This window comes from Hesperophylax consimilis, chromosome 8 (genome assembly GCF_061612785.1).
Source record: "Hesperophylax consimilis isolate HC1 chromosome 8, BYU_Hcon_1.0, whole genome shotgun sequence".
NCBI lineage: Eukaryota > Metazoa > Arthropoda > Insecta > Trichoptera > Limnephilidae > Hesperophylax > Hesperophylax consimilis.
Genome location: NC_142843.1, coordinates 5,058,176 through 5,080,663, shown reverse-complemented (window position 1 = coordinate 5,080,663; position 22,488 = coordinate 5,058,176). Strand labels below are relative to the sequence as shown.

General features: G+C 30.7%; 1 protein-coding gene across 1 annotated transcript in view; it reads right to left on the bottom strand.

Annotated features, from left to right (window-relative positions):
* The window catches only part of Nep1 (M13 family metallopeptidase neprilysin 1), a 217,407-nt gene that overhangs the window by 95,644 nt on the left and 99,275 nt on the right, over positions 1-22,488 (bottom strand). Inside the window, exon 2 of the mRNA XM_089634807.1 lies at positions 584-628. Within this exon, the coding sequence (XP_089490933.1) occupies positions 584-628 (45 nt within the window). The remainder of the gene's footprint in view (positions 1-583; positions 629-22,488) is intronic.

The following is a 22,488-nucleotide window of genomic DNA, read 5'->3' as shown; positions in this document are numbered from 1 at the left end:
CTGATATTAGTGCTATATCGCCAATATATAGCCAATGAATCACCAATATTATAATGGTTATCCTATATTTTTAGGATTCATAAAAAAATATTTAAAATAGTAAAAAAATGCGACTGAAAAACGGCATATTATGGCGTGCGATCACTCAAGAAGTTTTGCAAACTCGGCATAATATGCCGGGAATCACTCGTGTGGCTAATATATTATTTTTCCATCTCGCATGTTGGAATTTTTTGTTTTTGTGATGTTATACTCAATAAGTTGTTATTTGTGTTAAAAAAATGATAAACATACCCAACTGGGTGTGAAATTCAAAATAAATAAGAAGTAATAGAAAAATGTTTATATGGAAAATTTGCAATACCACACAGTGATGTATACCTTTTAGTGTTATTTTGAGTATACGGCAAATATTTTCAATGTGTTAACATATTTCTGTTCTGTTTCAAATGCAAAATAAGTTAAGCTTTTATTTTCAGTTATTAAGCACTTTTTCGACAATGGTTGCGTACCAATTTTCATTTTTATTTTTTAATATATAACATACTAAAGATTAAGCACAAAATCTATAAATAAATCTTACCTGTTCTTACGCACTCTTCTGTTAAGCAAACGTTTTTTCTTCTGCCTGAAACAAAATAAATCTACAATTAAAAAATGTTTATAACATAAAAATATTATTTTTTTATTAGAACATCTTTCTTTAATAACGTTTGAGGGTAATACCTACCAAAAATAAAATGATAACGGTCTCAACTGGGAATCGAGCCCAGGATATTCGTCTTACCGGGACAACGTCTATAACCACTCGACCATTAGGACCAATTTTTTCCGTGTTGATCTCATATTTAAAATTGAGAATTAACAGTATCTTGCATCTAGTTTTTCCCATATTTTTGGCAGATATATTTTTAAATGATTATAAAGTTAAAATTGATATTTATTTAGACATTTAGAAAAATTTAATAGGTATCTCTTATAACTATGTTTATACGAGACACTATTTAGGTTTAATTCTTTATAAAATTTTTACATATTTTATTATAGTTGGTTTTACGCCCAGCCGGTCGTTTACATGGATTTTAAGAACAGATATACCTAGTGAACTATCGAAAGTCATACAAAAAAAATTAAAACACGATAAAACAGTAAACTGATAAACTGAATATGAAACAATATTAGTAAAACATGTAACAGTGACATAAAATAATATAGAAACTTGAACAATACTACATATAAAACAAATCACTAAAACTACATTACCAACGCAACCATAATTTGTAGGATTTAACAAAGTGCTGGTATAGATTACGCTTAGTTCTATAAATGGAATCAATAAACATATCAATAGTACTCCTAAACTTGTTTCCCAGATCATGCATCCTATTGTTTAGTTAATGTGTCTGATAGTTGGTTGTGTATGTATTGCAGAAGAACGTTACATTTTGTCTTATGTTTCTAGTCGGCACACGGGTTTAAATAGTGGCAAAGATGGCAGGACTTTCAATTAAGTTGTTAATGACTTTGTGTAACACAACCAGGTGTGACATAATTCTTCTGTCAGGCAGTGTTATAAGATGCAATCGATTCATTAAACTGGCATAATTAATGTGTTCATTTAATATATTTATTATTCACACCCAAAGTATTTGTTGCCTTCGAAAAAAGTCATAATATATACAGTTCGTGTCTTACGCTCGTAACGGCAGCCCGTCCCACGGCACTGTCTTCGCGCTCTCGTCACACCGCAACGTAACACTTTCATGACGGTAGAAGAGTTGTTGAGTACGCTAAAAAATGAAGTTCAAAAAATACAAACCGTTAAAGACTCAAAAACCAAAACAAACATCGAAAAAATTATTATCGATCTTGACAATGAAGTGAAATCTGAAATATTAAAAATGCAACAGCAAATAATTCAACTACAAGACAAACTTATCGAAAAAAACGACCAGCTTGTGGGAAACTTTGAAAAAATAATGAAAAGCGCAACAACACCATCATATGCTCAGAAAGTATCAACAACCAAAGTTACTCCTCGAGAAGAAGAGAGATTCTCAATCATCATTTCGTCGACCAAAAATAATGCTAAAGCAGAAGAAATTGAAAAAATAATAAAAAAAGAAATAAATTTAAGTAACATAAAGATAGGAATAAATGGTTTGAGAAAAACAAAAGAAGAAAAAATAATAATATCATGCCCAAAAAAGGAATATGCAAATACCTTAAAAGCCGAAATAAAAAAACTGAATACCGATTTGGTGGTAAATGAAATTCAAAAGAAAAGACCAAAAATAATAATAAAAGGATTAAAATCCAATCTTACTGAAGACGAAATAGTTTGCGGAATAATTACCCAGAATGAAGGAATTGAAGATGTTTACAAGGAAAGTGAAGACAACAAAATCACACTTATAACGGAGATAAAAAACACAAACATAAACGAAAAGCAGCGCCAATTCACTAGCTACATCATGGAAACCAGTGGCAAAATGCGAAAAAGTCTCCTTGCACTCGGTAAACTAAATATACAGTTTCAACGAGTAAAAATTGAAGATTGCGATCCATTAACTCAATGTTTTCATTGCTGTATGTTCATGCATACGGCTAAAAGATGCCTACACCGAACCAGCCCTCCAATTTGCCCACACTGCATGGGCGACCACATCCTTTCAAAATGTCCGGGAAGAGAAAAAACAGTACCAGCATGTGTAAACTGCACCAGACAAAATTCTAAATATGGAGAAAAAAACACCACGGACCACGCAGCCAACAGTATTAGGTGCAACTATAGAAACAAAATGCTGAAAATTGCGAGGGATCGCATCGATTACGACTAATGATGCATATCATTAATTACAAGTCTAACGAAAACCTAAATAAATTGCACAATATTTCAAAAAAATATTGCGAAAAGCCCTCCCGCAAAGTGTTAACACGCAGTGATAATATGAAAGTCAACACAAGTAATATTATAATTGCAAATGTGAAGTGTATTCCCAGCGCCAACATTATTGTTAATTTTTATTACTACCTCAAAATGAACGACTTTATAATAAACGCAATAGATAATTCATATAAAATAGACGTAAGGATTGTTGACACGGTAAATAATACAAACGATTTTATAGATATAAAACCTACAGCCAGCCTAATAATAATACACATGAACGTTAGATCTTTGGAAAAAAATTTCGAAGAATTTCTAATAACTATTAAACAATTAAATAGACTTGACTGTATAATATTATCAGAAATGCATTCATCGAGTGAAATTAATTATAATATACCGGGTTACTCGTACTATACAACAAAATATAAAACTAACAGAATTTGCGGCGTCGCACAGTGTTTCGTTTCATACAAGCTAGACGGAAAAAACTCTTTTATAATTTTAAAGTGTTTGGAACCCTCTTGTGGGGAGTATTTAATCTGAATGTATTGAAAATTTGGGTTGAAAGTGATTAATTTAATTTTTTTCTTAAAAAAAAAAAAAAATCGGAAAAAAATCTTTTAAATAAGTAATAACAGAATTGATACCGTATTTGAGGTTTTTGAAGAAAACAAATTTAAAAAGTTAAAAATATGTCTATTTTGAGAATAATAAATATGTAAAAGCACAGTCAAAAAATATAATACAAATCACGAAACAATTGCGAAAGTATAAAAAAATGATAAAAAATAGCTAAAAAATAATCAAAACAATCATTATTACTAATCTAGGAAAACAATTTTAGTCATATTTAGCAACGGAACTTAATAAAAACAAGCATTAGTTGCAGAAAGTACAGTCAGAAAATAAAATAATAATATCAAAAGTTATGCAAGAACAGTAACGAAACAAAAAATATTACTTATCTAATAAAGTGATATTTGAGTCATTTGCGGCGAGAGAAATTAACTGCACATAAACATCTTTATTTTTTTTAAGACAGAGTACAAAACCAATAGATTTGTGAGAAAGTGCTTATACATAATGCTTATTGAAACTAGATGCTATCTGAGTTTTGTTCAGAGGAATCATCAGAATAATAATCAGAGGAGTCATCAGAATAATGTTCATAGGAGTCATCAGATCGCAAACATTGTGTTCTTGACTCGGAATTGGGTGGAACAAGTAAATTTAACACTTCAGAGGGAAGTGAGCTCGATTTTTTTTCTTGGAACCTCTCTAAAACTATTTATTATTGGATCTGATGTAATTAATAGCATGGTTAACATATCTCTGTTTGTTGATGTTCGGTCGATTTTTCTGGTGTGCAATTATCTAAATCTTCTACAGTCTTTATTTCGCGCCTCTTGCGCCTCTTCTGACAGCTGCCCAATAGGTACAATGCACGAACTAATCACATCAAATGAATGGTATAAAAGTTTATTAACAGTTGTTGGCATGGTATACCAATCATATAGGTTAAGATATAACTCCTTAGTGTCATGCACATACTGTTCAAAATGTTCGATGTTAATGCTATACCCAGAAGCTATTGTACTCAAAATTATGCAAAACCTCTTGATGAGCCCCGCATCTACACCCGTTATCTCGGCACTCTTTTCGAGCTCTCGAAAAAACCAGTGTTTGTGTTGCCAAACCCAGGTTTTGTCTTATCTACAATTAATTCCATTTCACTTTTAAACTGTTCCTGTAATTCCTTTTTTCTAGTACTTAAAATTAGTTTATTTGCATCCCCTCTGACTTGCCAGAGTTGTATTCGGTAAGCGATATGCAAAAAACATTCAAAAGTTTTTATCCAGGCATGCAATGTAGATAAGCCGAAGGAATAAAATTCTTGTCGTGGAACTCTATTGATAACCGTAGTATTCATTTCACTGGGTTTGGCACCACAAATATAACACGACATAGTCGACTTGTTTCCAGTCATTACATTGCAAATTTTGCCATCTACCATAGTTAATAACATTTTAAATTTTACATTTTCAAATCTACATCTTCAATATTAATTCTAAAATTTATCAAATCCGAGAAACTGCGTTCCACTTTTTGGTTATATTCAAAGATATTAACTGTATTTGGCTTTTCAAATTTTTCTCACTGCTTGAACTGAGATTTTGACGTTCAAATTTACTTAAAATATGATAATATATTCCCTGAAACCTTTCTTTCTTGGGTAAACTTCTCCACGTCTCGAACAATTCCTGCCTGGAAATCTTGTATGTGGTGCCTGTGAAATGACAAATTATGATTGGTGAGCATTAATGAGCAAAAATATCGAAACTGATTTGAATAGAAAATTAATTGTTCTATCTACAAAAAAAAAATCACGGAACCTTATTGATACTTTATCCGAAAAAAATTCTCGAGAAGTTAGAAATTGAATATTTTTAAACCACAAAAAAATACACAAGTTAAACATTATTTTTTTTAAAAACTGTAATGTTTTATATTAAAATTTTACTATTATAACATACTATATACCTTCCAAAGTAGTTTCCATTTTTTTTTAGAACCAAAACACATTATTTTAACCACATAAACAACCTTACAGCTCGCGCGACAAGATGCGAATAAAAGCAACTGATAATTCATTAATTAATTTACCTAACTTTGGGGCTCTGGTATGAGTCAACCCGTGCATTAATTACCCCAATTCCAAAAGCATTTGTCACACTAACTACCTGTTAATACCCCCATGACGTAATTTTTCAAGAATTCCAAAGTGACTTTTTTCCGTCTAGCTATATGAAACGAAACACAGTGCGTCGCCATATTTGTATCAAATATTTACGCTGTCACAAGTGTAAATGAAATAATGGTGAACAATGTCAATATATTAAACTTGGAGATAAATTTTATGAATTATTCATTTAATATCATTGCTATTTATCGGACACTTAAATTATTTAAATATGTTAGCAGAATTAAATTACATTTCATGTATAAATTCATACATGAGATTCATAAGAGATTTTGTTACCAATTTCTTTTTTGTTACCATTGTGTTTTTTTTTTATTCTAATAATTTTGTTAATATTTATTTTCTTGCTGAAACTAATGTTTCACTCGGCGAACACTTTTTCTCCTCAAATACATTTTTTCCTACAATTATATTTCAACAATACAATAATGTCGAAATCAAAAATTTATTTTTCTATACTCTTAAAACACTACCATGTCTGACTCATTATTTGAAGAGATAGACTCATCTTTTAATATTTCGGAAAATATTTGTCTAACTAGTGTTGAATGTAATAACACATTATTAGAAATAGATTCTCTAAAAGCATTAACAATCCTTCACCTAAATATTCGAAGTGTCTCGAAAAATTTTGATCATTTTACACTTGCATTAAATGAACTCACTCATAAACCGGATTGTATTGTGTTGTCTGAAGCCAGAATTAGCGGCTACTCAGGTACCTATAATTTACCTGGTTACAAATACTTTGTCACAACTTACAAAATAAATCAAAACAGCGGAATCATTGTTTTTGTAAAATCTATTCATGAGAATATTTCCGTTAATGAAATTCATATCGATCTTGTAAATTGTCTTCATATTCGAATTATTATAAAACACACGTTTTATGATATAATAGCATTATATAGAACACATAACTCGAGCATTAGTAATTTCACCGAGAATCTGAAATCTATTATAAATACTAATTGTTCTCAAAATGCATTTGTTGTAGGCGATGTTAATATTGATATATCTAACGAATTTGAAAATAATAGAAATAATGAAAAAACTGAATATATCAACACATTAACGGAACTAAATTTTAAACCATGTATAAAAAAATATACGAGAGAATTTCATGGACAAAGGCCATCATGCATAGATCATATCTGGTGTAATTCTAATGAAACTGAAAAAATAAAAACAATTATTTGGAAAAATAACATTACTGATCATCACACATGTATTGTAGCTTTTAAAACTGACAAAATAGATGTGAATAATTACTCCCGCAATAATTTCCCAAAAACTATTATTAATTACGAAAAATTACAACAAAACCTTAATATTGAAAATTGGGAAACTGTTCTATCCTCTAATAACACCGACTTATGTTCACTAAATTTTGAAGCAATCTTGAATAAGCACATCAAATCTTCCTCTTCCATTATAAAATACTCTCCAAAAACTAAATTTAAAAAATTAAAACCATGGATCACTCAAGGAATCATAATTTCAATTAGACATAAAGAAAAAATTTATAAAGAACATAAAAAGTTTCCAGAAAACTATAAACTATACGAATACTTTTAAAAATTCAGAAATAAACTATGCCACATTATTCGGAAAACCAAAGAAGATTTCTATAAAGAAAAAATCAATATTGCTGGCAACAATAATAAAAAGATATGGCAAACTATAAATGAAATTATCAATAAAAAACCAAAAAAATCTAACATAAACAAAATCACAGATATTGATAACAAACTTTACGATGTAAACACGGATCCAACGAAATGTGCAAATATTTTTAATAGTTATTTTGGGTCAGTTGGTGAAAAATTAGCACTCAAAATAAAAAACACTGATAATAATGAAAAATTAGCACTTAAAATAAATAACACTGATAATAAAGATCTACCGTCACCATCCAATAATTGTAACAACTTGAGTCAATTTCAACGAACTAATGTTGATGAAATTAAACAAATTGTTAATGAATTAAAAGGTAATTCTTCCCCTGGTTTTGACAATATTTCTGTAGAAATACTTAAAAAAAATTCTGACTCACTCTGTAAACCATTGGCTCACATCATAAATACAAGTTTTGAAAATGGCAACTTTCCCTTTACCTACAAAAAAACTATTATTTCCCCAATTTTTAAATCTGGGGACCCCAATCTAAGTAGTAACTATAGGCCAATTTCTCTCACCTCAAACATTGCCAAAATATTTGAAAAAATTGTAAAAAAACAAATATTTAAATTTGTTAAAGAAAATAATATTTTAAATGCACATCAATATGGTTTTAGAGAAAATATGAGCACTCAAGATGCTATCGTTGACTTAACATCTGAAATTTATAAATCTTTAGATAATAAAAAAAAATGCATTGGAACATTTGTCGACTTAAGAAAAGCATTTGATAGTATATCACACTCTAATCTTATCTCGAAACTAGCGAAAATTGGTATAACTAACAATGCTTTAACGTGGATTGAAAATTACCTTTTTAATAGAGAGCAATTTGTAAAGTTAAATGGCTCTCTGAGTGATTCGCAGACCACAAATTTTGGCATCCCGCAGGGAACTGTTCTAGGTCCAATTCTTTTCATCATTTATGTCAACGATATTTTTAATCTCTCAATTATGTCTAAACTTATTTCATACGCTGACGACACAGCAATTTTAACTGAGGGATTAACTTGGAATGAAACCCAAAAAACAGCAGAGTTAGATATAAACATACTAAAAAAATGGTTCGATAATAATTTGTTAACACTTAATACTGAAAAAACTTTTATAATACCTTTCACCATTAATAAAAATTCATTCCCTGATAATTTAAAGATAAGTATACACTCATGTAATTGTAATAGAATTTCAAATTTATGTAAACCTGACTGCTCTGTACTTACTGTTAAAACTAATGTAAAATATCTAGGTGTAATTATAGATAGTAACATAAAGTGGAAATTACAAATCAATGCAATAGTAGAAAGATTAAGAAAATTATTGTACATTTTTCTTAGAATACGAAACATACTAAATTTTAAATTATTAAGAACCATATATTTTTCACTAATTCAATCAGTATTACAATACGGAATTGTTGGTTGGGGTGGAGCATTCAAAACTTCTCTCTTACCTTTAGAAATCATCCAAAGAATATTAGTAAAAATAATTTTGAAAAAACCGTATGATTACCCCACAATTAGATTATTTCAAGAATTTAAAGTCCCTTCACTTCATATTATTTATAAAAAAATAACTCTTTTTCAAATACATAAAGATTGTTTCAACATTGACAACTTAATAACTTTTTCGAACAGCAATAGACAAAGTATTCTTGGCTCTATAACTATCCCGCGCTGTAACACCACCACAGCCCAACAATTTTATAAATATTTTGGTGTCAAATGGTTTAACCAATTACCTCTTAACTTAAGATTGGAAATGAATTATAAAAAATTCAAAAGCTCAATAAAAGCACTATATCAATAGCATATTAAAATCGTTTATACTTAAAAAGACAATATAATCTCTCAATTATTATTATATTGAAATCCTTTTCTCTTATTTCTTATTCTTATCTCTTTCTTTCTTTTACATCCTTTTCTCTTTTCTATTTGATAAAATTTTGTTACATATAAAATTTTTATTTTGTTATATTAAAAAATAAAAATTCTTTTCATTATCATTACACTCTCTGAAAAATATGTTAAATTACTATTTACACGCGTTTTCTCCGCCTTTTTAACACGAGCATTTGCTCTAAAAAAAGGTGTATCACGATGTACTGTAATAAAAAGAAAATAATCTTAATGTAATGTAATAACATGTAATTGTAAATTTAATATTAAATAAAAATTAAATTAAAAAAAAAAAAAAAAAAAAAAAAAAAAAAATACTAGAAATCATCCAATCGCATCATTTTCTGAAATTTTTGAACAGCGGATATGTAAGTTCACGTATTACGTTTTCATTAAATAAATGTATATTTTTTAAATAGCTATGAGCTTTTTTATCACTAATACTATAAAATTAGATGCTTCTGGAATACAAAGCAGCCTCATCGACTTGTATGTTACTATCAGCTCAGTTTAACAATCGAATTTGTATTCTCTGTATGAATTTAAAGCAATCTTCTCCGCTGCCATACGCGTTTCATCCCCCGAGTGACTGCTTTAATTTAAATGTAAATTGTTTTCTATAAATAAATACAGCACGTATGTAAGAGATAATATATCTGATGTTGGTGCGGAACAGAGCGTAGTTCATCCCCTGAATGTTAAATAAGTTCATTGGTTCCTGAAGATGCAGCTTGTAATGCCAATGAACCACGTTATTAGAACTAGTCTATTAAAACCTATATCACATTGAAATTCCCTTGAACGCTTTAAGCTCTTAAAAATATAAGTAAATTTTGAAGATAATCTCCATTCAGATTCCGAGTTGAAAAAGTGAAATATGAAATGCAAAGTGTGCTCCGAAAATATATTTGATTCTGTTATTTAAGATTTTGTATGATACGTTTCTTTAAACGCTGTTTATTAAGTCGTATTTTATTAAATGTCTTCACAATAATCACTTGCGGCAGTAATTACATTAGTTTTTTAATATTAGTACGTTCTCTTTGTCATTTTTATTTAAATATTCTTCATCTTTTTGAACGCTTATAACGAAGCCTTGGCGATATTGTCGCTTGAGAATTTGAAAAAACCTTTTTTGAAAGCTGTGGACTTTATAATACTGTAGATTTTCCGGCTTAACGACTGCGCAGCCTTTTTCATACGAAATTTGGGTTTGAGGCCAAAATACCCAACCAAACTATGTAATTATTTTTTTTAACCAAAAAGCGAATATCTACTACGGATATGTGCAATCTTATTTATTTGTATTTAAATTATGATATATGGGCTATTTCAGAATAAACATTTCAATTATTTTAGAGGAAACTTAGGTTGTTTATTTTTTATTTATTTCATTATAATAATTAAAAAAATATATCATACCTTACCTACTGTATAGTGACAAATAAAATAAAATAAATAAAACAATGTAAAATGCGTTTTTTTGATAAAAAATTATAATTTATGGACTACAAATTTGTGAACCGACGTAAATCGGTCGTTTGTAATTTGAATTTATGCCTACTGAAATATTTGCTTTCATTAAAATTTGTTGTCACATATTTTATCATATTTTTATAGTAAACTAGCTGACGTGTACCTGGTGTTGCTCAGGGTAAATATATGTAAAATAAGTATGCTTTATATATATATATATATATATATATATATATATATATATATATATATATATATATATATATTCATCCGTTCCTTCCGAAAGAAATTCTCTAAATGAGAGTGAAAACACCACCGAACCCATTGCGTAGTTTAGAAGAACTAAGCGCACAAACAGACAGCAAATTTATTTTACTCTATTTGCGATTTTTTACAATTTTTTTTGTATTTTTTAGATGTTACTTTTGCTATCAAATTGTCTGTTTTTATGCCGTTATCTAAGACGTGAGCTTTATAGGTAGAAAAAACTACTTATTCAAAATAATATATTTAATGTACGGGCGCAAACCAATAATTCAACGTATAACGTGTCAAAAGTGTTTTGTTCGACAATATTGAAAACAACGACATCTATCGATGTGAAGTTTCTAAATATATTTTGAGAATACCCTTAAATATTTCCAATAATTTTTTTTTGTGGAAGAGTAGTAATTCTCAACTCTTTTTTTTGGCTTTCATAGCCGGGAAACTTTCGCTTTGATACATTATTTGTCAATACCCATTTTGTATATCTTTACTCAATGCCTGATAAATCCGCTGGTTTAGAGGCGACTAAGTCGTCAAGTCAATTATGAAGTACCGGATTGTTTTTAAGCTGCCACATTTCAAGTTTCTACCGATTTATAAAATACTAGCTTTCGTAAAAAAAATTCTAAATGATAGTAAAAACTGTATCAAAATCCGTTTCGTTGTTTGGAATAACTAAGCACACAAACAGACAGACGCGGATAGCGACTTTAGTTTTGCTATTTAGCAATTTCTCTTGAATACTTTTAGTTTTTTAGCATTGCTAATTTTTTTTAAATATGATAACTATACACTAGTTGAGTCTAAACAGTAACTATATTAAATTTCCGGAATAGAAAAAAACGTATATTATAATATATATAATTATATGCTCCGAAAATTATCAAAAATTAATTTCGTTCTTTTTTTAACATGTGATAGGAATGAACAAAAATAACGTGGTATCTTCGAATGCAACATTTTCGAGAGATATTTGATATGGTTTGCTAGGTTTCTCGGTAAAAAAACTCGAGTTTTTTCAAGAAACGCATACAAATACATACAATGCACACAAGGCATACAAATACAATATTGTATTTGTATGCCTTGTATGTATAAAAGAGAGAGAAGGGAAGAAAGGAAGAATTGAAGAGAATATTAATTAAATATATACAGTTGTTTGCATTGATAACAGATTTTTTTACTAACGAAATAAATTAAAACACTTTGTTTTTACTATGATAATCTTTATTTTTTTTAAATCGACATGTTTCGAGAACGATATTCTCTTCATCAGGACATAAATTGTACTAAAACTAATTATCAAGTATAGAAAATGCGTTGGTAGAAATAAAAGTAAGGAGGGGAAGAGAGGTGGAAAGGAGAAGATCAAAGACATAAAATTACAATGGAAATAAAGATTTTCGTGGTAAAAACAAAGTGTTTTAATTTATTTCATTAATAAAATGGTGCCACAAATGAATTTGCAAAATTTGAAGAAGTGATTTTTTTATTGATTAGCCCATCTGACTTATTCTATTTTACGTGCAGTATTCTACAAAAGGGATTACTCCCTACAAAAGCATATAATTACAGCTAACTACAAAAGTAATGTACATTATGTATTTAATATAATCAGCCAGATAACTAATTTCGATCAATACCTAACATAATTTTAACGCGGAAGGTAGTTCATATAAAATTTATGGGAAAGTCCAACAAGGCAAGGGTAAAGGGATCAATATCCCCCATAAAATAAGGGACAGGTCTCATGGGCAAGGTTCCCTGAAGTGCATACTAAAGTTTTACAGCGGAGATTAAAGCAACTTTATCGAGGGAGTAATATAATAATAATTAAGTCGTATTAATAAGAAATCATCGATCGGTAGTAAAATTCGCATTGCTCAGATAATGTTCGAAATAATGGCGTATTGGCAATGATGCTTGAATAGGTATGAACGCGTTATGCTACGTATACATCCACGAGCCGAACAGCCGAACTGAACTTCAACTTATGGGAAAGAAACGAATCAACCGCAAATGACGCGAAACGCCGCTTGCAGTTGATTCGTTCCTTTCCCCCAATTTGTGGTTGGTTTGGCGTTTCGGTTCGCAAATGTATACGTACTCTTATAGAGCTCTTTAAACGGCAATCAAAAGAAACGCTTAATATCGTGCTTTCGATTTGGAATTTTAAGTGCTAAAAAAATAGATATTTTAATATCTCTCAGTATCGCCCTGGTGTAAGACCACGTTTGAATTAAATCGTTGCTTGAAATGGCTTGAGCTGTGTTTGGTGACCAGATTTAAAAAGTCAGGTACTCCCCTATCTTCCTCTTTCCCATCTCCTTCCTTTCCTCACTATCAACAGCCACAGAGCAGTTGGGACTCTTGTGCGGTATTCACATTTAAAAAAATAGGAAGGGTCCTACTAGCAGTGGGTCGTCTCATACAGCTTTCCGTATTCGTCTGGGTGTAAACGAGATAGCGTATCTTGTCATCTCGCAACTTTTTATTATGTAAAAGCCGCTTGATCCATTTCGTTAATATTCATATTCTTTGAATGTCGTACATGAACAAGGTTAAGATTTTTTTTAACGTTAAGAATTTATTTGTTTGTCATACATGAACAACGTTAAGAAATTACGGAAAACAAACATGTTTGTTACTTCCCACATTTTCTTTTAACATTTTGAGACGATAACGGGTCTAAATGTATTTGTAAACGCGTTGCGCATATAGGCATAAAAATATTATTAAGAGGTAAATTAGGAAATTTTGTTACTCCATATTGCGCAATTAAAATAATTCGCCAAAAAATCTCAAATACAGCCATACTATTTACTCAAACAAATATATTTAATTTCTATAGACATTCATTAAAATTTATTAGTTAATTCCTGCACTAAAATATATAGTAGATAGATATATAATAGGTATTAAAGCGTTTATTATCTCGAGCTTAGCTTAGATCTTCAATTGAATATTAGATTTAGTATAGTTTAGCTTAGATCTTCGATTAGGTTTGGGTATGGATAAGCTTATCCCTTCGATTGAATATTACATTTAGGTATAGCTTAGCTTCGATCTTCGATTGCATATTAGATTAAGGTATAGCTTAGATTTGATCATTGATTGAATTTTAGATTTAGATGAAGCTTTGCATACATATTTGATATAATATTAGATTTAGGTATGGCTTAGCTTAGATCTTCTATTAAATATGTTTTATATAAACTCATTTTAGGACGAACTTACATTACATAGGATATTGGATTGAATATTAGATTGCGCAACAGTATTAAAAAAAATTGGTTGATCATGTGAAGGGCTGTTAATACAGAACAATCAATGCATACAAAAATGTAGTAAAAAAGCGTTGTTTTCTCTATATAGGTATATATGTCTTTCATCCTCAAAGGGTGAATGCCATCATTTCAATGGGAGCAGAAATGGAAGGCTTTATTTTTATTCAATAGACTTAATTTTCCAAATAATTTTGGAAAATTCGAGAGAAGCTCACAAGGTGTAAATAATATTAAGAATTTTGATTTAGTCGTGCTTTTCAAATATTGGATTATAACTTTGTACCTGTACCTTCAAGATAAATAAGCAGAGTTTTTAAGCAACATAAAATCATTATCGACTGTGTTTTGCTAAAATCCTTCAAGCTAAATGTCACTTTTCAATGGTTTCAAATACAAAAGTTTTCAAAGAACAACATGGACATTTTTTGAAGATGAATGCATTTTTAATACTAAAAAATAAATTTATTAAGTTTTAGTATTAAAAATTAATTTGACAGCCGGCATAGTCCAGTGGTAACGCATTGGACTGCCATTCCGAAGGTCGCGGGTTCGAACCCGGCGTGCGCAAATAAATTTTATTTGATTAATTTGTGTTATTTCACAATTGATTAATTAAAATAATATATAGTATATTTGCGGCACGTTCCAGAGTGGAAGATACTACCAGTATCGCCCTGGTGTAAGACCACCATTCAGAATTGAAACGTTGCTCCAAATGGCTTTAGCCGTGTTTAGTGACTAGATCTGAATAGCCAGGTACTTCCCCACCTTCCTCTTTCCCTTCCCCACTTACCTTCAGCCTCACAACATCCCCCAATTGGGGATGCCATAGTCTCACTGGCTCCGGACGGGAGCAGTTGGGACTCTTGTGAGGTATTCACTATAAAAATAAAAATAAAGTTTATTTCTAGAAAATTATACAAAATTTTCAAAATCATAAATAGAATTGAAATATTTTTCATCAACATTTTGAAAAACAAATACACTTTCATATTAACTTTAATACTTTAAATTAATTTTACGAAGTAGTGAATATTCGTTTTCATCGTCTCCTCTAAAGTTTTCATTTCACATATTTTTTTTATTATTATTTATTTTTTCAATTTTTGAAAACCTTTTGTACTATAAAATATTCTTCTACACCCTTTCCTTAGAAGTTTTAAAAAATTTAAAAAAAATTATCTTATTTTCAGATAATATTCAATTTTTTAATGTGATTTAATTATTTTTGCAACATTTAACAATCTTTTTTGTATTTTTAAAAGCCCGGTTTTGCGTAAATGATAAGTCAACGATTTTTCCGTAAAATTATATATGACGAAAACATTTTTTTTGACTAGGCAACAAGATGTAGACTATTTAACTACTATCTAGTATGTTTCAACTTAGAAGAAATATGCAAATTTATCGATATTTTTTCCACGTTACTGCAATATTAACATATTGAAATTGCCGATTCAGAATGATATTCCATTTTAATTTTCCGTCTTTCTGAATGTCGACATGTGACGAGACGCGACGAGACGCGACGAGACGCGACGAGACGCGACGAGACGCGACGAAGTGTCACCGCCGGAAATTATAATAACAATCCAGAAGAACTGTTTCTTCTTGCAGAATCAAACGGTATTCCTAGAAACACCATGGACTAATTTATATTTAAAACTACTTAATTAAATATCCAAGAAAAAATATTTCGAATCGCACAATTTCAATGCTGTTTTTACACTGAATAAATATCAAGGGGCTTCTTGACAGCTTTCCTGTCTTCCATCCGTCACGGAAAAGTTATGAGTTATGATAAATGTAAAAACACTTACAAGCTTTTTAGATCATTATCAGAAAGTTGAACCTTCGCCTTATGTGTCTGTTAGGTTAGCTTTAGGTAGTAGGTACTCTACGTATTTTATAATGTAGCCTTTTATTTTGTTCACCGTAGTATTCAAACTGGTTCGATCGAGTTTGAAACACCCGCTCGCAATCTCCTCTTATCCCATAGTAATCCTTAGATACACTACGCAAGCAAGCAAGAATCTCTTTAAAATTTAAATAAAAAATTTAAAAAAACACAAAAATGTAAACCGAAAAACATAACATATAAATAACAATAAAGATATAACACACAAACTCAGCTTAATTATAAGCGGTACAGAGCTTACAAACATATATATACAATTGTGCCATTATTACTTATTTACATTGAAACATATTTTAATGTGATATAACATTACTTTCTTGAATAAATATATGTTTTTATCTGATTTAACATTGCTTTCTTGAATAAATATATGTTTTTATCTGATATAACATTGCTTTCCTGAATAAATACATGTTTTTATCTGATATAACATTACTTTCTTGAATAAATATATATTTTTATGAGATACAACATTACTTTCTTGAATAAATATATTAAAAAATTAGCCCATAAAAACAAAGTACTTAATTAAAATGCTATCTTTATTAGTAGGTGTATTTAAAAACAAAAATTGTTTGACTTAAGATTGAACCTTCCTCCACGGGGACTGGCTCTTAACTGCTCTGAACTTTTAAAAGGATTTTTAAACCAAAAAAAATATTATATTTATTTTTGTTGGTTTGACTGAGAGTCGAACCTTCCTTCACAGGGACTGACCAAAAAGATTGAACCGCGCTATCACTTAAGCCAAATCCTAGTTAAATGGTAGCGAGATTTATTTCGTATATTGACTACTGTTTATTTTTATTATATCATCCAATTTTAGAGAAATGCATGTGTGTGAAGTGGGTTATTATCCACATCCAAGATTCCATTTTATTAATTCATTCAATCAAGAAAACAAAAACACAATCGAATTTCAAATAGATGTATAAACATACAAATAATTTGCCCCTGCTTTGATTATTCGCCAATTCCTGATGGTGTTCAAATGGGAATATTCGTCACTTCTTAACATTCTATTTAGCTTACGACAGCTGTACAGATATATTGAAAAATTTAATTAAATTTTATATTCAAGATCATCCGGAGTGTGGCAGGGCCCATACAGCTTATATAGAAGTATTATGGACAATTTCTTTAATAAAGCAGAAAATCTGTGCTTTAAAGGGATAAAAACATTGCAACACTAAACTCCGGTGTCATATAACACAAGGGCAAAATAACACATAACACAAGGGCAAAATCACAGAATCAACTTCAATTGCCAAAAATTAATTCAACCTTTGCCAAAAAGCACGAATCCTTCCTAGCACCTTACATCTTCAACACCTTCCTAAAAGAAACCACTTACTGCGACATTCATAAACACCCAAACATCAACACATGGTTACTACATAAAAAAGGGCATGGATCAGCAAATTTCTAGCAATCCCTTCTTAGTCTAATTCTCATTCCTTATTTACAAACATGTGTTATTTACATTTATAGTGATTTACTCTTTCTTATTAAAACTGCTTATGTTTTACGCATGCCTAGTTTATCAATACCTAATACTGTTGTTTAAACTATTTCTGATATGTTATTATTTTGAGATTTAGACGCTACCATTTTGTAAATTTAAAGTTCCTACGAAATTAATAAAAAAAATATATATATTATATTTACAGAATTTTCTGTACAGAATTTATGGGCCAACTCATTAGTTTCTGTTCCTAATCTAATTTCAAAATTATTTAAAATGTCAATTGAACTGTACCACAGGAAGTTTAGCACGTACGTCTTATTGTATAAGCAACATTTTTTAATCGTTAAATTTATTTAAAAAAAAACTATGATATTAAATAAAAACAATTTAAAATATTTTACGCTGCGACGAGAATCAAACTCGAAGCCAAAGTTAAATGGTTCGTCCATTGCTCTACGAAAATGTGGAAATTCATTTAGAATAATATTTTGATGACCTTATTAAAAATCATATAAAAAGTAAGATTAAGATGTGATCTTCCATCTAATGACTCCTTAGAAAATAAAGTTTTAATTAAGCACTAACAAGCTCCCGCTTTCACATTAAATTTACGTAAATCTAATTCTAATTTGCAAACAAAACGTGATTAAACTTTCTTAAGGGCCAATTCACGGTATGAAACTTATTTTTTGTCAAGTAAACAGAATCCGGAACGTCTTCCTTCTTGTCAGGGGATCGGAAAGTTTCACCCGGGCTTAGAATGGGGTGTTTGGAAAACTGGTAAGTAGTTTTAATGAGGCTTTATGGCAACACTGACACCCGAATCCTGGACACTATTTACCCTCGACTCCTGGGAGTTTACTTTACTTTCGTTTCACGGGAGCCAGGCTGGGATTAAGGTTTAAGTATTTCCTTGGAATGTTTATAAGTCAAATGAGGATTGGTGTTTGTTTGTGTGGTATTTATTTGGTGTAATGAAAGGCTGTGTGATTTCGCTGTTGTAATTCATTTGTGTGTGGATGATTTATATGCGAGAGGTGATTGTTTAATGGTGGAGATTAAAAACCTTAAATTTTGTTGTCTCTTTTATGCTGATGATTCAGTGCTTTATTAAAGCTGTGTGTTAGGCTTGAAGAACCATTCACAGTCCAGAATACGCGAAGTTCGTATGTAGTGTGGGTTATGACAAATTTAAGTTCTAAAGAGTTAGTTAGGATGGAGATTCGTGAAACCTAAAAGAAAATAGAAAAAAATGTTCGCTTAGGAAGTAGGTAAATTGATGGTAAGAGATGGCTGATAACGATGGTAATAGAAGGATGCTTACAGGTAAATAGTAATAACTGGGGACTGAAAGTAGTAATAGAATAAAGCAATAAGTGTGGTGTGAAAGAAAAAGGTGCATAGAAAAACTTCTGATATCAATCCTGAATAGTGGTAAGGTAAAATAAAGGACAGTTAAGGGAATGTATGTTGTAAAACCAACTAAGAAATTTGTCTGTATATCGACAGATGAGAACCATTATTTAGGTGCGCTTGTGCAAAATAAAATAGCAAGATAAAAAATAGAGATGGATTATGTAAACGGATAAATAATAATACGTGCCTGAACGTGAATAAAGCAGGGAGTGTGCCACGCTGTCATACAACAAGGACAGAAATCTTATCGGTCTAATCCTAGTAGTGATTAGTTATAAATGGGTACTACCCTCTGTTGTATCCTTGGAATGCTAGGATTAGATCATCTAGTCTAGACGTTCGGAGAAATATTGCAATACTTCTCAGTGGGCACATTTGCGATCCCAATGTTCTGGAACGTATTACGCTTTATGTCCCCAATAATTTCACCAGAGCTAAGCAGCACAGGATTTTTATTTTTCATAACCAATCTACCGATGATTATTCCTTTGGGGACCTTTCTTCTGAGGTCGACATTTATCAATTAAGGATCATTGAATCCAAGATTGTAATACAACACAATGCTGCATCTCATCTGATATAATAAAAATAAAGTATAATTACTTTACAAAAAATTGTAAATTCACCTTTTCCACAACAAAAAAAATTAATTAATAAAATAAAATCAAGAAGGTCTAACTCTCCGCTCAGTTGCAAAATAACAACTTTAATTTTATTATACTTGTTGCAGCCATACTAAACCAAAAATATCCCCCGATACGATGAAGAGTCACTTTACAGGGGTATTTTCAACATTCTCACACGGAACGATGAACCAACAGAACTCTTAGTGCATGTTTAATTTCGGTCATCTCACAGGAACTGAGAGGTCAGTCTACCTATGTTCTATATTCGGTTTAATTGAATCATCGCAGATAATATTGTCACAATTCCGTTTGATGAGTCTCCTACACCCCTTTCTCCAACCCCCTTCCCCCCATCACCCACAACTCTTAGAAACCCATCCGTAGACCTACCACTAACCCCACCTCTACAAAGGTGCTGCGTCCGTAAAGTTTTGTTTTTGGAGTTGTCTAAAGCTACTGAACTCTGACAAATTTATTAAAAAAACAGTATTTGAAAAAAAAACGTACATAAATATATTTATTTTTCTATTGTTTTTAATTAATTTATATTATATTAACAATCCTCCTCTCCGAGGCGGATTGTAGATTGTTGTTAGTTACATCAAGATATCCTCATCTTCATGTTTGTTGACTGTTAGTTGATATACTCGTCTTCATGTTTGCAGACCTCGTCTTCATGATTGCAGACCTCGACTTCATGTTTGCAAACCTCGTCTTCATGTTTGTTGATTTCTTTATCTTCATACTTGTTCACTGCAGGTTTAATAGGTTGTGTGTTGCTGTTACTTCATAATTTGAATGATTTCCTTATATTCATGTTAATTTTATAACAGTTGTTTTTACATTTTTATCGCCGTGATATTTTTAATTTCATTCGGAAGAGCATTATATAATTTGGTATCATGGAATTTATGGTTTTTCTGCCCAAAAGATGTATATTATTTTGTTTAAGTAGATTTGTGGTTTTCGTCCAGGTAGTTTAGTGGGTTGGTAAGTAAGATATTCATTTGTCTCCATTCATCGAGCCATACCTTTCTTGGGAGTCGCTGATTTCTTATTTCATCCACTTGCTGCTTTAATTTCTCCCGACACTGATTTCTTCTTTCATTTTACCACGATTCATGAATATTACAATAAATCTAAAAAAAAAATCGTCTTTGATTAATCTCGAGAAACGGCAAACGAAGAATGCAATCTCTTCTTTTCAACAAGTAAGAATGCACGTCTTAATATTATATTTTAAGATGTTACAAAACCGCAATCTTGCATTCTGGTCTTGGTTTAAAAAGGCAAGTTTTCATTACCGCGGACATTCAGATGGGGCGGAAAGGGTGGGGGCTGGAAAGTGGGTGGTAAAAGGTGCCTGTGCTTGACAATGGGTCTGGGAAGGAAAGATTCCAGAGGAAACTGGCTACCACAGCGAGTCCTTTTATCTCACAAAAGTTCCTCGGAGAAGCTATTCATTACAGCAACACGCGATCTCCGCAGACCTGAAAATGACACCTTCAATGGAACCTAAAAAAATTCTTCTGCCACTAGTTGAATATGTTCAGCTAGAAGCTATGAGTTTTACACTTAATCATCTAATTCTAGAAAGATTTATTTTGTGCATTCCTCGTCATAATGATCACATGTGATATAGCTTACAATGATGTGATACGGTAACCTATTTTTACTTGACGATTATATAAATCATGAATTAATAGCGCCACTCTTAAAAGTTAGTGGTGCAATGGTCAACATAGTTGCCTTCCAAGCAGTTGATCGGGGATCGACTCTCGGCCGTGCACGGAGAAAACTTACTGTTATAAAATATTGCTAATTTATTTAAAAATCTTTTCAAATTATTCGTATTCCTGTTAAAAACGGGACTGCAGACCTTTAACGAATGAATGAATTAGCAGAATTCCTAATCAACTATTAGTAAAATACGAATGTGTTTCGGCGATGTCGGAACACGTTTTCATAAAAAAATCTAAAATTTTCGCATTTCCTCATTACATAATAACACGAATGAGCTGCATGAGCACGTGTTCCGATATATTATGAAAGTACTAATACTTTATTAGGTGATGTCCTGTTATCACCCTTTATCGGGATTTTGATAAAACAGTAACACTGATTTTTCTCCGTGTAGCCTTTTTTAAAATGTTTATATTTTATTAAAACCTTTTTTATACCTTTTACCATTTTATATAGCGTTATTTTTAACGGGTTTGCGCTAGTTATCATACATTTTTCCAACTTATTCTTGGTTTGCAAGAAACTTTGCAATGGTGTGGATACATCATAAAAAATACATAATCTTTCATCAGTGTTCAGAATTGGAAGAGGATTTATAAATGTTTGAAAATCTACTAAAGTTTTAGATATACATTCGTTTTAGGTAGGAAACAAAATGAAAATTAGAAAAATATGTTAGAAAAAAACAAAAATTAGAAAAATATGTTAGAAAAATTAACAGTAGAGTAGGTATGACGTAGAAAGCAGTGTCAGAAGAAAATATTACGCGCAAGTGGCTGAAAGCAGGAGTCAGTGATCAAAACTTGCTTCGTACTCGTTCAACCCAGATAGCTAAAGAGTACAGTCTCTGAACGAAACTAATGAAGCAAGGATTTCGTGCATAAACGAAAAAATGTGGCGTTCCATCCTCTCTTCCAAACACCTGTAGCGGAAAATGGTGTGACTGTAAGTGTATATATTAGTTACAGAGGATTTTCGTAAGAAAAATACGAAAATTTTTGTGAGGTTTCCAATATAATAATAATTATTATATATGTATTCCCCAAAGTTTGACT